This window comes from Sceloporus occidentalis, unplaced genomic scaffold (genome assembly GCF_023333645.1).
Source record: "Sceloporus occidentalis isolate IW3139 unplaced genomic scaffold, rSceOcc1.0.p SCAF_79, whole genome shotgun sequence".
NCBI classification, from domain to species: Eukaryota; Metazoa; Chordata; class Lepidosauria; order Squamata; family Phrynosomatidae; genus Sceloporus; species Sceloporus occidentalis.
Window position 1 is genome coordinate 4,357,751 of NW_028317059.1, and position 15,815 is coordinate 4,373,565.

Consider the following 15,815-nt stretch of genomic DNA (forward strand, 5'->3'; position numbering starts at 1 on the left):
TAGTTTTAACTTATTTTGGGGTAAAATTGTATGGAGTGGAACATGGTGAGTGATTTTTTTTCAGCGCAACTCAAGAGTTTCATCTATAATAACGTCTGCCTTTGCTATAGCGCTAACTTCAAACATCTGCTCTTTAGAAATCACCATTCATGTCGACAAATTTCACCAAAAATATTCTTAATGATCTAATTTTAACTAATTGTTGGAAAACATGACCAGATCCCAGGCAATTGCAACAATAAAGTGGAATTAATTATTTTCCCAAAGTTTTCAGACCAGGAGATTTCTTTAGAAATGCATCTTTTAGAAAACTCTGTTTAAAGCTCCGTCACGATTATAGTCCTGATTTATGAATTTGGTGCTCCAGGGCGTGAGTTGACTACTGGATAACACAGTGGCACTTCTGAGGATAGTTGTCGGCGTAAACCTTGTTGTCATTTCCATACACAAAGTAGCTGTATTCCTTCCCTTTCCAGGCGTATTCCACTTTCGTAAGTGGCAGCCACTCGATACTTTGTCTCTGGGGAAAGAAACAGAAGTCAAAGAAAACGAAATAACTATCAATGTCAGATTCCTAACCCCTCGATAGGCAAATACAAGTGTTGGTTAGAGGATCATGGCGTAACCAGACCAAAACCACATTCCCAAATCAAAATGAACCTCAAAATCTACTTTTACCCCTCGGCAATTAACCTCCAAACGTACTTTTATCATTCCACTCTAAGTACTCATCCCCTTATGTCTAACGGTCTGTGAAAGTCAAGGACTCTTCAAACGTTCTGTCCTCCAGAATATCACATATTATTGTTACTTTGTAATGAGGTTTGATTTTTTTGTATTTAAGTACATTTCTATAGATTTCTATATTTATAGATACGGTAAATTTATACAGTTATTTATCTATATATTCGTATATATATATATAAAATATATGATTCCGCTTTGGCGGAAGATATCCTGCTCATTTCGCACATATACCATGAGGGTTTTCAGATGCTTTGTATTCCTTTTCTACGTTAAACAATATTATACATAATCTGCAGGGTCCCCTTAAGTGACGTAATTGTGTAATTCTATCTCGAATGTACCTGTCTCAGCACACGGCACGAAGACGAGAATAAGGCATCGTGCTGCTCCGGAGCGTCCCGAGAAGCTTGGTTAATAGACGCTAGAGGAAAATTCACCAGCGGAGGAACCTATGCATGAAGAATTATTTTTTTTTATATTAATCTTGTTCATTCTACTCCAGAAAGACAACGGCTTATTTAGTTACTAAATATGAAATAGATATATTTATATATGTAATCTATATTATTATATTTATAATGTATAACAGATGTTGTCCTACCAAATTCTGTTCATCTGTGAAGACTATCTTTCCATTCATAGTGTGGACCAGTTCAGCAGGTATTTCTGAGTTGTAGTCAGCTATACAGTCTATAATGTTATTCTTCCTGCAAAAAACAACACCAATTCCATAATTTCCCCCATGATTGCTAACGGTCTGTTTCACCAGCTAACTGACCGATTTAGCAGCTTTCACCACATCCTCGGCTCCAACATCACAACTATGTTCTGCGTAAGGAGACAGTAGGTGGACACGTGTCCTTCATTAGAGATGTCGATACCCAGTGTAATCCAGCTAGATGCTTCTCACCCTATGTTCAATCCATATGTTCTCTTTCACACATTATGTACCGATAGGCTGTCAATGCCCTGATTTAGCCATTGGCTACACCACCAATTCACTATCTTACTAAAACCTTCCATTTGCACCCAAATCCACCTCCATTGCTCAAATATTTACTTGCAGTAATCCATCTTCTCATTCACTTACACACTAACACCACTATGATCCATTGACACTCTGACCAAACACCACGATCCCTTAATACACCAACCGACCTTTAGGGGTCTTTCCAACACTGACCCACACTAAGACCTTTTAACATGGTGACTCATCTACACAACACATGATAGATGCCCGGCGCATTCCATGGTGCTATTACAATGAGGGCACAATGCACATTAACATTTGCCCAAAGACATTTACCACCTGAACCTCAAATGATCTGTCAGGATCAAACTGCTCACCATGTTATATTCAGCTGGATATAAATCACAAGTCCAGCGTGTCCAGAGCATCGTGTACACGTCTCGCAGCTGGTTCCATTACATGTCGTGCAGCTGTGGATATAGGAGGAAAACCACGCAAAGAACTGCAAGATTAAAAAAAAATCAGATCTACTGTACATAATGAATGGACACTAAGAAGAAAACCCACTTACGTTATCCAACCGCCTCCGATGCATCTGTAGCAATTACCATAAGGAAGACGACCAATTCCACCGCATGAAAGGCATCTTATCTGTGATATACAGAGAACAAGTTTAACAAAAGTTAATAGTATGAATTTAATACTTCTGTTATGTATAAAGAGCTAATTATGTTCTAAATTATCTATATATTAAAATCAATTTATGTACTAATCCAAATAATGCAATTTCCCTTGTGTTTATTTATATATATATATATATATATATATATATATATATATATATATATATATATATATATATATATATATATATAAACTGTATATATAATGTGGTAGGCCTTCACATATATATTATATATTATGTATTAATCAGGTGAATAAGGAAAAATATTAGGCCAGAGAATATCAAAGAATTCCACTACTGGGCATGTGCTATACTAGTAAGTTTAATGGAATTTTCAGATACAATAAAAATTAAATTGGACCCCAGTGGATGATTTTCCTACTTTAAACTATATGTCATTGTCAAAAGATTGGGCATTTTATTAATAAAATTCTCTTCTGCCTTGCGTTCTGTCTTAAGCACAGATGGGTATAAATGTAATACCAATACCCTTGTATTCACTAAACCAGGATTTTGCAGCTTCCTCAACTTCACAATGACTTTACAAGGGGCCAAACTCATTGAGCTTTTCATATGAGAAGAGCTAAGCTGACCTGGCAATATGTATAGCTAAGTCTGTGAGATAACTTTTAAGGACTCTCTTCACATTTGTGAGACCAGCTTAGTTTTGCTTGCAGGAGAAGCTCGTGGGGTTGAAGGATCAGTTTCCGTGATACTAAGGAGGACCTCCATTTTTAGAGCAATGAGAGAGTTTGAGACTTTACTAAAATAATTTTACCACCAGAGAGGTGTGATGAAAATTTTAAACTTAAAATGTTTACTAATATTAAGTTTCAAACTCAGGTCTTTCGAATGATTTACAAAAAGTCTCCTTTGTAATAATTTACATTATATGTGTGGCCATCCCTTTACCCTTAACGTCTTCGTACCGTTCTTATTCCATAGCAAGTTGTGCATCTGATCCTTCCCAGAGAGCATCGTGAGCAGGCCTGTTAGAGGAATCGAATTACATTACTCAGACAGAATGTTGAGGCAAAAGAAGTCTCTTTCAGCTGGAGGATCTGTGAGGAACCTTTAAGTGGAATAATCTTTGGAGAACCTAATGGCTTTCTTAGTATCATGAGACACTTTGTGGAATGCAGTTCCCTATATGATCTTTTTCCATTAAAACAAAGGGTTTCAAACTATGAAGCCATTTACAAAATCTAGCTGCTCAATGTTCAGTGAAGTAATACTTTGGATATCAGTATACCTTCTTGGAAGACGTGTGTGGGACTGGTATGTTGAGCTCCTCATCCATAAACAGATTCGAACACTTCACCGGGATCTCCCATGGCTGAGGAGCAGGACCACTGGCTGGAGAGTCCACCACCTGCTCTATATGTAGATGGAGAGAATAAGGTGTTAGATTTCCCCCAAAAAAGTACTTTTGAAGTGTTCTCTCTCCTCACCTTCTCTTTACCTGTATGTACACCTGTTATTGTTCCACTAGGACACTTACGTTTATAAGGTTCCGTGTTCCATTTACAAACCCGGGACTCTGTATACGTTTCCAAGCGATACTGCAAATAAACACAACATGACATATAAACTTTAAACCAGGTCCAAGTCCATCTACTGTCCAAGAGGGTCTCAAAAAGAAAAGATCTTCATTCAAGATGATGCGTAACAATGTACCCAGTGATGTGCACAGCTCTATCTTACTGTTTACTATATAGACAAACTCTAAAACCCAAGACACAATTGGATAGCTTGAGAACCAAGCTGGATATCTAGTAGGTCATCAAGTAGTACATTCACCAATAAATAACACTTATATATACATAGAAACCAACTATGTAAACAATCCTTTTCTACTTTTGAGAGTGTTTAAGACATTTATGGTGTCTCTGGGTGCGTACCTTATACATTTTTAAGGGCGTGAGTTTCTGGATGACCATCTCTCTTGCCAAAGCAGTTCTATAGCTGTAGTGGTTATTGGCATATTCCAGGAAAGCTTGTCTTGCAATATTTTCTGTAAGAGATGCAATACTGCAGAAAGGAGAATATATACGGTTATATTTCTTTTTAGCCTTCTCTTTCAACAACTGTATATCTGGTTTTACAGAAATATATATATATATATATATATATATTACCGTTCCGTGCAAATGCTATTGTAAACTTTCTCATCTGTCTACATTATTCTAGGATAAGACATAGGGGTATATTCACAAATCGCAGAATTCTTACTGACTTAACAGTTATTATAATTTATAACAGAACTCAGAACAAAGTGTACACAATCCATAACAAGAGTACTGTATTTAATATGAGGACAATATAGAATAGAATTTGGAAGAAACTTGGTGGGAACCACGCACAGTTGATCTCTCTTGATTTAATGTTGGCTTAAGAACTGAGTGGGTGACATTGCCCTATTTAAAGAAAATTATTTTGTTCATATCTTACGTCCAGTCTTTGGTTTCAGAAAAGGGCACGGCATCCGGCCTTTGAGATAATTCTTCAGGAGGTGGTATGGACTTCATAGCTGCAAATAAGAGAAATTGCAATGTACAATGGGGACACTTAGATCTAAATAATGGTGGTCTACAACAGCAATTCACAACAAACGTTCTGCATTCTACCACAACCCTTGTTCCTAGACATATTAAGCGTTACAATATAATCAGGTTACGCAGATGATAATAACTTCCATTTTTTAAAGACACCAATGACATTTCATCATCAAAAGGTCTAAATGCTTACTATTATGATCAACCATATCTTCATATCCAGGAATTAGGTCTAGAGGTTCGTAGGAGATTTCCGACAGGCATTTCCCATTATCTGCAGGTGCAGAGAAGAACAAAGATTTTGTTTCCTTTAGCATTTTAGTTATTTTGAGGATTATTAAAGTGAATGTTAAAGTAAACCTAGTATCCTATTTATACGAAGTTACAGGACATCTGAAATAGTATCTATAATAATGAAGCAACATTTTCATTTTACCTACCATGGATCTAGTTATCAGAAGCCAAACTCTGGAGGTGGCTGAAGGTAAACCAACCTTGAGGAGGTAATGGAACTCAAAATCTTTTGGGGTTTAGGAAATTCTCTGCCTTCATGCCTTCATAGTTAAACAGCGGAGATGGAGAACCCCAAAAATGATAAGCAAGCATTTTAAGTGTTAGTAACATCTGTCCTAGGCTAAAGTAAATTGATGTTATATATTGAATGTATTACTGCAAATAAACAATTATTTAAAGTGTGTATGCATACTTTAATTGCGTATCTGAAAAATGGTAATTATTCATAATGCATGTGCAGATCTGGTAGGTTTAAATTAAGTTATATTCATTATAGAGTTTGCCTAAATGGTAAGATAAAATAAATCATTACAGAGTTTGCCTAAATGGCAAGATGAAATAAATAAAACTTACAAGGTGCACTAATAACCATGTCTGGTTTTATCTGCTCTTCAGCACCCTGTTCTTCATTAGTGGTTCCATCATGGTTTGATAATGACATGTTGTGGCTTGGGGTAAAAAAAAACCAAGTTCAGAATAATACTCAAAATAGATGATTCAACACAAAAGGTGAATATTTTGTTTTATTTTAGTTGAAATTATGCTCTGAATCTCCCTGGCTAACCATGTTTGGAGTTGTAGTCCACAATAACAAAGTTTCTAGATGCTCCCTATGGACTCAAGACAACTCTGTATTTAGTTTTCCATCATTACTAGTTCCAGAAGACTTTCCTAGACCTCTTTCTCAGTACTGCCATCTAGTGGCCTTAGGGGGAACTGCTCCATTTTTTATGCACTCTTACCAACACTTTGTAACAATTTACTACAAAATGGTATGTTAAAAAAAATATAAAAAGGTCATATATCTTACCACCAAATCATATGCATAGATGAAATGTCAGTCTAGTTAAGTTGTAAGTCAAACCATGGGCCCAGTTTTCCAAATCCCATTTTCCCTTGGAGCTTATAACCTAGTATGTGTTAATATAATTAATAAGTCTTATTAAGCGTGAATAGTGTCTTAGGTATGTCTTTATGTAACAATAGAAATACTTGTATGGTCATGTCAGGAAAGCTTCTTACTTAGATTTTTCGAGAGGCGATTCTTTATCCGTATTTGAGGCTGCAATTGGACTAGGAATCTGGATCATCTTATCTGCACAAAAAATAAATTGTGTGATCAAAGAACTAATTCCTAATAACTCTGAAATCACCCATCTCCTTTTATACTTATCTATTCCACAAATGTAATTATCCTTTTATTAAATATGTGATCGTAGATTGCAATATAAAGAAATGGAATCAATGCGGATATGGTGCATTTTAACTGTAACAAGAGATAATCATTTAGACTGAAAACTTGCACAGGAAGCATCCCTTTCATCTTTTATTCTATTTAAATATGTAAATTCTCCAGCTCAGAAGAATATGTGGGCGATATAGCCAATCATTTCTGATAAGCCGCTTTTGTAAGTTATGGAATGTATAAATTGGTGTTGCTGATTATGGCTATAATCATAGAAGGAATAATAGGCATTATTAATTGTTTATTTATTGTTGTATAAACTTGAATCAAGTAAAACAAACTTGTATTATATTATTCATTATATAAATAACGTATAGCTCTTTGCGGATAAACACACAACGTTATGTTTGCATACAACAGTTTGTGGAACAGGAGTGGGGATTGCTTGCACCAAACCTCAAGGAGATAATCTGACACCTGGATCTTTGACTAGTTATATAGTGCTGTAAACCCCTGCTCCTTCCCTACCCATCATTGGGAAGATTAGACAATGAGATGTAAAGTTCATAACCTCCAGCTCTTCTTTCTCTTAGTAGTCAAAAAATCTCTCAACATTTACATCCTGAAGAAAAACCAAAACATTTTAAACTAGAACTCATCCTACGTTCCAATAATGGTGTTTCGTAGTTCTTCGATTTTTAGCTATAGCACCATCCATCCCTCCTCCATGCCTTGAGTTTCTCATGATCCTCTTTTACACTACATTTTTAGCAGGTCCCTCTTTACTTTACTTAATCTTTCGGACTCTAAAATATTGCAGAATGTGAGTGGTTATTTCAAATAATTTCCTGCGGGCCACACAACATGTCATCAATGTACCAAATCTCATGGTGGGTCCTATATGTCAATATGAACTTCCTAAAACAGAATAAACTAGGTCTAGAATTAACTTATGGTGGCTAAAAATAGGTTTAAATAGATATTACTAATGATAATAAAAATAAGTAGTCACAGCAATGGTCAAGGACTATTCATTCATTCATTCACTTTGTCGGACCTGTATGTTTCATGTTGTGTTCTAGAATAGAAATAAAACCGAGACAATACATTTACTTAGAAAGGAAAGAGCATTTGCCTTTACTTACTGCTATCAGCGATGGCTTTTCCATCACCTGTAGTGACTTGTGATGTAGAGGAGGGAGCTGACAAATCAATGACATTATCTGCAGTGAGACAGACATAAAGGTACTTAACAATGAGCTATGATGATAAGTAGACAATAGATCAAAACAACCGGAGGAATCGGTTTTCGGCAATACTTCTCTAGTAGCTAAGAAGTGATAACTCACAAGGAGACCCAATCACCATATCCTGATCTGTTAAATATGAAGACCTCTGTACGTGATCCCTTTTCCTGTCTTTTGATTTCTTCATGTTCCTGGGGTATTCAAAATATTTTGGTTAAAAACAAGTTAGAAAGCAAATCTCAAGAAAATATGTTTCCTTAGAAAAGGACGCCTTCTTTGCTGGTGCTGGCACTGATGACAATGTTTTTTAATAAAATGTGTAATTATTTATTACCAGGTATGTGCAAGGTGTCTTATTGATAGGTAGATAGATAGATAGATAGATAGATAGATAGATAGATAGATAGATCCATAAAATAAAAGCACATAAGTAAGTTGTAATTTCACACATGGCAAGCTATGTTTCCGGAGCCCCTCTCGTGCATGCACTTGCATGGACCTCATGAAAGTTGCCCCAACCAGCTCCGCACCGTAGGCAGCTGCTTAGTTTGCCCATATAGTAGGGGTCTACTCTTTATGAGAGTTAGTATGCCTTCATAACAATATTTGCTGTATAACTTGCTTTGTTATTCATCCTATAACTATTCCTTCTAGAGCAATGGGAGAGTCTAGACTCGGGACCTTGAGGGTTGCAAACAGGCCATGGCTTTTGGGAATCCCAACTTGAGCACAGACATTGCAAGAAAAATAATAAGACTACTTGTTCTTGGTCAAGGACACAGATTTCCTGACCTGTTTGTGGTCCTCAAAGCCTGGAGTTGAAATGTATTGTTGTTGGATCCACTAGCAGTAATCCTCACCTCCTTTTCTCCTGGTCTTCTCTCTCAACTAGAACCCGATTTACTTGTTCAGCTCTTTCTCCTGTCAGTCTCGTTTGCAGTTAAATTGACCTCTTACAATTACAAGCACTTACTTGTTGCAACATTCCTCTGTTTCCTCATCTACGCAGTTTCACAACATTGAAAACTGACCTCATATCCTTGAGGAAATTGTGGTACACGGCACTGACACAATCACACAAAGTACACAAAGTACACAACCACGCCTCCATTATAAAGATCTCCTTATCATCATTCTACATCCCTAAATCTTTTTAACATTCACCAGGAATGTAACATTCAAGAGAAGTACAAATTACTAATTTTATTGTTTAATTGCCTTAAAAAGCATTTTGCTAGTCCAGAAGAATAACTAATTGACGAGTGGACTTCTGTCTCGTATATACAAATATACAAAGTTAACACAGCATTTATAAAACATACCAAAAAACTCAGAATATGAGTCATTCGGTTCGCCCATTTTCTTAACTGTTTTATGTTAACAAAAGCTTTTTTGTGTTGAAAAAAATAAAGGCTGGGTTATTTTTTTTTTATTTGTACAATTTTTATTTCACCAGGAGTTGGGGTAGCAGATCTATAGTGAGTTAAAGTGCAGCTTTCAGGCAAAGTCCTGCTTTAGATTGTAAGCTCTTTGAACAGGGCCCTCCTCACCTGTTGTTCTGTAAGTCAAATTGTTATATACTACTTTGTACAGCGCTATGGACATGGGCGTAGGAACCCCTAAAAATCTGGACAGCATTTCCCCCCATCAGATCCCTACTTTCTCCCCATCCGTCCCCCCGGTTCCTACGCCCATGGCTATGGAATATGATAGCGCTATATAAAACAATAAATAACGAAAATAATAATAAACCTCCATATGTTTAGGAGAGCAGTCTGTGTAATATTACAGCTACCCAGCAGATAGCAGCAGCTCTCCATATATATATAACTTCACCACTAGCTGCTTTTGCAAAATTGTTTGACATTCACTATTTTGTATTTTATATATAAATATTTTATCACATGGTGTTGACTACCTTTTTGGTTTTAATTAGCAGTGTTTGTTGTTAAAAATCAATTTAAATTGAAAGTTTAAATCAATTCTGGGAATGCCGCAGCTGCTCCCCTGTTATTCTGAATTCTGCAAACTTCCAAAGGCAGATTTTGTTCCTTTCTGGGACTAAGAATCGGTGAATATTTATACAGCTCAGGAGATGTATCCCAGGGGGGGTATAAAGTTATAGGAACCTCTCTTCCACATCAGGGATCCCGTGTCGCTCCTGCTCACTTTGTCAAAGTCTTATTACAGACAAGGAAATACAATTAGAATAAAATTATATTTAAAGTCATTTATGAAGTCCTGGAGGACCAAAGGGTTGGTTCGTTGACCACTTTGTTCAAGCCTAGAACAAACCTAGAACAAGTTCAGAATATTACTCTACTCGTACTTGCCATATGCTTTACGGCAGCTCGTCGGCCTCCAGAAATATGTAATAAACTATATTATTACAAAATATGTTTAGTTTCTCATCACTTCTTTACTTCAAGCTACCATGGTCCGCAGGGTGCTAAGTGGCAGGAGGTGTTATTGGAAGCCAAGAGGAGCAAACAGAACAGTCTTCTCGTAGGAAGACCTATCAGAGACATCATTTTCAACAACATAAACTAGACTAAAGTAAAAATGCAAAGAAAAACAAATATTAACAACACTTTAACTCTTTACGGCTTTCTATGAATACTACAACATACAGTAGGCATGATTGATTCTTAACCCCTTAATAACAAAGCCCGTACATGGGATCGCACATTGTCCTTAAGGGGTTAATAATTGTTATATTTATTGGAATCCCAGCATTTGTTAGAATTTCTCATTCTACTCTGGAACATTCTCATAATATGCAAAATTTTAGGAAAATTTCTGTTCATAGAAAAAAAATAATTCTATGAACAGTCCCAGCTGTATATTTTTATTGGAGGATATAATAGAAAGTTTATTATTCTTTGGGGTCTTTTAAAGTACATTTTAGTGGTTCAGTTTATGCTGTGAAGTAATTTAGCTTTGAGCACATTTTAAATAAAGCCATAAAAAATTCTCAGTGGTAAGAACGTTATGTCCTCTTACTAAGTCTGGACTTTTGTTAATCACGTGCATTTGGGGATTTACACATATTTGGTATCCATCTAATCACGTGTTGAAAGACTATCTGCTATATCTGGGGAGGGTCATCTGTTAAAAAAAAAAATATTAGTGGGATTTTCATCCGATATAACTTAGTATACAAAGATGTCTGCCAAATTTTAAGTGATTCCGGTGTTTGAGAGTCTGAGAAAATATATGTTGTGTTATTTTATCGGCGTCACGAAACACAAAAATCTCTGGCAGGAAAATGTTATACGGATAGACATACAAACCAGTATTAACTTATTTTGCGTGTGCCTCCAGTATAATGAGAAATTAATAATTAAAGAAACGTAATTTTATGTCAAGTTTTTTATATTTGGGATTACTTTGCTGTGTAAAACATTTAACTTTTAATTTCAGTAAATTACTTTGAAAACAGAATGCATGGATCCACCCCATGGCTGTACATTTTATGGACTAGAACTACGGTAAGTTGACCACGATTCTGGCAACAGGCTGCTAGCCATGGCTTGGTTTGCTAGTGTGACGGGTGGCCAGTGGCAGAACGGCCGGGAGTCCAGATGCAGGGGTAGTTGGTGACTTAAAGCCCTGGGCAAGGTGAGCCCCAGTCTTTGATCGCCTGCAAGCAGCTCATAGCCAGGCAGAAGGGTAGTAAAAACAGGGGCAACAGGCAATAAAACCTGCAGGCAGCGTCTGGAATAGGAGCAAGCACCAGCAAACCCACAAATCCCAGGGATCATGAGAGCCAGTCCCGGGTTGCCCATTGGCCTCACTTTTGGTTTGTTAGATCTTAGATGGGTCATGTATGCAAACTTACACATCGCAGGACAACTGAGACTTGTATAACAAAAATGTAGTAGAAATGGTTGAAATGTTGTATGTGTATGTTAAAAATGGCAATTCTTAATCGAAAAAGGTGTGGATTCCTTATTTATGAGTCTTCATTTAAATCAATAAGAACACAACTTTGGGCATCTGTGGAAACTCAGAATGGTTCTAAATCAAGGAAGTAAAGGAATTTGCCCTCTGGTGTATTTATGTAACTGCAAATTATAATAATCCAAACACTTAAAACTAAAAATAGGGATTATTTCACCATATCACCTATAGAAACGTCAAGTAAATACCAAAAACACATACTTTGTGTCAGAAAATATGGTATAGATTGCAGCAATATCATTAAATATCCTTTAAGAATCTTGACATTATAAACATTCTGTCCTATGTCAGATTCCACATTAGCTTGAAACCTCTCTCTCGCTGTGACCTTTCCTTCAGCAAAAAGGTCCAGAGGAATGTGTATATGTGTGTTTACGTAATTCCTCCAAGTGATGTTTCAGAGTCAATGTATATAGTGAATGTCCCTGACATGCAGGTGGGTTTATCATGCTAACAGCATGGATGTGTCTCGGAAACCTGACGAAAACTGGCCAGTCTTCTGTCCAGGAGAACTAACAATAGAAGATGCTTTATTAATGGTCATCTAGAAGACACTTCACACCAGATATTGTCATGGTTCAGACGTCCAAGCGGTAAATAAGATTTTCTGCTTTAGTTCCTTAAACTAATAACCTCATATTTAGTATAAATGAGTTATTTGTCTCTCTTTGTTGCTGTATGTTACACATCTTCTTTGTGACATGAATGTTTCAATATCCATTACAGGTGTTTTAATACACATGAGATTTGATATATCCCATTTTTTTTTAATTTGTGTAGATGCATGCTTTATGTTAAATATCTACCATGTGAATGAACATATGTCAGTAATAGAACCGAGGCCATGTATATGAATGAAATGGCTAATGAGACCCTTACCTTTTCAGCCATAATCTTCCAGCCTACCTTAGAATGTTTTGGGATCTCTTTAGATGAGCCTTTCATCTGTGATAATTTCGAGAAGATACTGTACATAAGACTTATCTCAGTGGAAGAAGGCAAGGAATGGACTTGATTTAAATAATATGTAAGGAATGAAAGTAAATAATCTAGAATGATACCTCCTGTAAACTGTTCAATACCATTTAGCAATCTTGTAACTCATCATATAAGTATCTCCTTGAAACCAACAATTCCGTTCTTCTTCATATGGTGCTTTAAAGAAAAGTAATATATATATTATATATATATTTATGTTCTAATACCCTGGTGATATGTTACAGTTCTACACCATAAAACCTGCAGGAAAAATGTATGACTGAGGAGATGCATGACTGTTACGACTGTTACTGTGGTGGAATAAATCCAGATTGTTATAAGATTAATGTTCTTCTCGTGTAAATAAACAGACACAGAGGAACAACTCTCCCGGCACACAGTCAAAGCAAAGCCATAGACCGATATAATCTCAGATTTAGGCTTATGATTTAAATAGAAAAACTGTTTTTTTTTGTTATTGGCACTTTTTAGTGTTGCCAAGACATCTGGACTGTTTAATGTTTGCAGTTTACCTCCCTTGGGCCTTTCTTTGGAACCCACATTCCTCTTTACCTCTCTCTCTTTCCAAAGTCCAAAGACAGATTTATAATATGCCCATAAATGCCAAATTTTGCTGGACCAAAATAGATGTAACTAATATTCATTATGTGATTCCGATGAATGTGTTTTTTTTTTCTTTCAACAGGTTTGTTGTCTACACAGAGATAAAAACAGAACATATGAGAAAGTTTCTTAGATTCGATTGTTTATAGTCAGGTGTCTCCAACACCTACGTCCTCCCGAGGCTTTGGATCCTCAATCTTCAGTTAACAATCAGTTATGGCAGAAGGTGGCAGCTGATTTACTTTATATATTGCAAGGTGTCATTGTTCTAGATGAAGATGCTGAAGTTATGATGAAAAGTAGTAAACTCAGAATGGATACTTTAATATGAACATTCACTGCAGAGTTGGCCAATACAATGATGGAAGTAGATTTCTTACCTAAAACCACACATTTTCGGAAGCGTTTGCTTATAGGGCCAAGATGTTTTGTATGACAATTACCCAGGCGTTTACGTAGTAATTTATTTATTCAATGCGAATGTGAAAATGAGGGTTAATGTAAATGATATAAACCAGTATGGGTCAGTGTTACCTCGTAACAGCTTAATTTAAGATGTCTTTTGTAGAAGGCTTATTATATTCTGATATGTCCTATTTTGTGGATAAATGGAGATAGAGATATTGAAACCTAGGAGTGATGACTATAAAGAAAATGAATACCCTATCTCCCTAAGGTATTAGAAAGGTAAATTAAGATATAACTTAAGCTGTAATAAAGGTTATATTTTAATTAGTTTTTTTTGCTTAGGGCGATAAGGTGTTATTTTCTTTATAATCTGTTGTAGAAGGGTCCTTGGACTCCTGGCACCAATCTCACTGCCCATCTTCATCATGTAGCTTTGCTTTATTTAATATAGCTGTGTATTTTTTTCTATGTCTCTTTTTTTTTTCTTCAAAATGTTTCCACCACTCTTACGCGTGTCTCTGAACCGATGACTTAATCTCCATCTATTAAAACCTTTCTCCTCCATTAAGTGTTGGCCAGCATACTTTACTGTGACACTTTAATTTAGCGTAGTAGATTTATGGTGTTCTTTAAGGAAAACATTTCTTATGCTAAGTTCTATTTAAAGAACAAATAGACATGTTGCTTTTCCATCTACACATCCAATTTCGCACAGCGCCTGCTAGGATTCTGAGCAGGACCGGTACCCATCCCAAACCATAAACCTCGTGGACCCATCTAAGATTACGCTTTGCGAGCTCCTTAATCCAAACTGTAAAATAAAAAAAAATATTTAAATTCCTTTTCCTAAACATTTACAATAGTTTCAACAAAATGCTCTTCCATCGTTCAAAGTCTCCTTAACATCTCCTGCAACCCCAGGAGCTGAAGGCCACAGTGCATGGGTGGGCTCTGGATGTCAGTAGGGTTCCTTTAGCAGAATGTTATATTTTTTTGACCTCTTTGGGACAGTATTGAATAGAAAATCCTTTTTTTCTGAACCACTACTTGTTGGGTGAACTTGAAATTGATGGTGTGTATCTTTTCAGATTCATTACAAGACTCATATGGTATGACATTAACTAATGACAAAACTATGTGGAACTGGGGAGGATTAAAACTAGCCATGCACACTTATCGCATATACTGTAGATATAATTCTATACATGCGCCTTATTTAATATACATACCTAATACATACCGGGGGATCTATGTCTTATAAGAAAGAGTTAATAATACTAATAATGATGTAGATTTGTATGAATTCAGTCTACTTTTGTTTTATTGGTAAAAGCAGCTTTAAATTGTATGATAATGTCTGTTCTGAGTATTTAAGGTGCTAGCTAAGGGTAGTAGATACCGGACAAGAGGATTCAATACCTCCACGTGATGTTCAGGAAAGAACCACAAGAATCATTTCATGTATTGCTTTCCATCTAGCAGACTGTAAGCACTTTAATCACTGCTGTTTATTCCAGTCTAGACAGCAAATAACCAGTATCAAAAAATGTGTTGTTGAGCGGTTTAAAAAAAAAAAGATCATTTAAGAGATGTATATTTAAGACAGAATCTTATAAGTACCTGAGTGGTGTCATCTGTACATAATAGAAAGCACAAAGATGTCTGAATGGATTTGAAGTATAACATGTGTCTTTGAGATTGACGTATACATTATAGGGTAACTTGGTTTCCCTTTAAAACTTGCACAAAATGCATAAAAATACTGATTTTAAAATTGTTGGGATGAGCTCTACATACTGTATGAAATAAAAAATGAAAAATGCCAACTTTCTTCTGCTGATGCACTGGACGGCTGTGAAGCAATTCATAGAATTCCATCTCTGTGATGTAATGTAGGAGAATTGGCATTTTTATAACTGTTTAAAAAAAAAATACAACA

At 36.0% G+C, this 15,815-nt stretch overlaps 1 protein-coding gene across 1 annotated transcript; it reads right to left on the reverse strand.

The window, feature by feature from the left end:
* Positions 1–379: 379 nt before the first annotated feature.
* Positions 380–8,904, reverse strand: LOC149285468 (protein SSUH2 homolog). Its single transcript, XM_089495385.1, has 13 exons — positions 8,877–8,904; positions 7,802–7,879; positions 6,494–6,566; positions 5,825–5,919; positions 5,151–5,231; positions 4,854–4,932; positions 4,304–4,433; positions 3,865–3,964; positions 3,655–3,779; positions 2,289–2,368; positions 1,349–1,454; positions 1,089–1,196; positions 380–520 (listed from the first exon to the last, which is right to left on the reverse strand). The coding sequence occupies exons 1-13, from the start codon at positions 8,902–8,904 to the stop codon at positions 380–382; spliced, it is 1,224 nt and encodes a 407-aa protein (XP_089351511.1).
* Between the last annotated feature and the right edge of the window lie 6,911 nt (positions 8,905–15,815).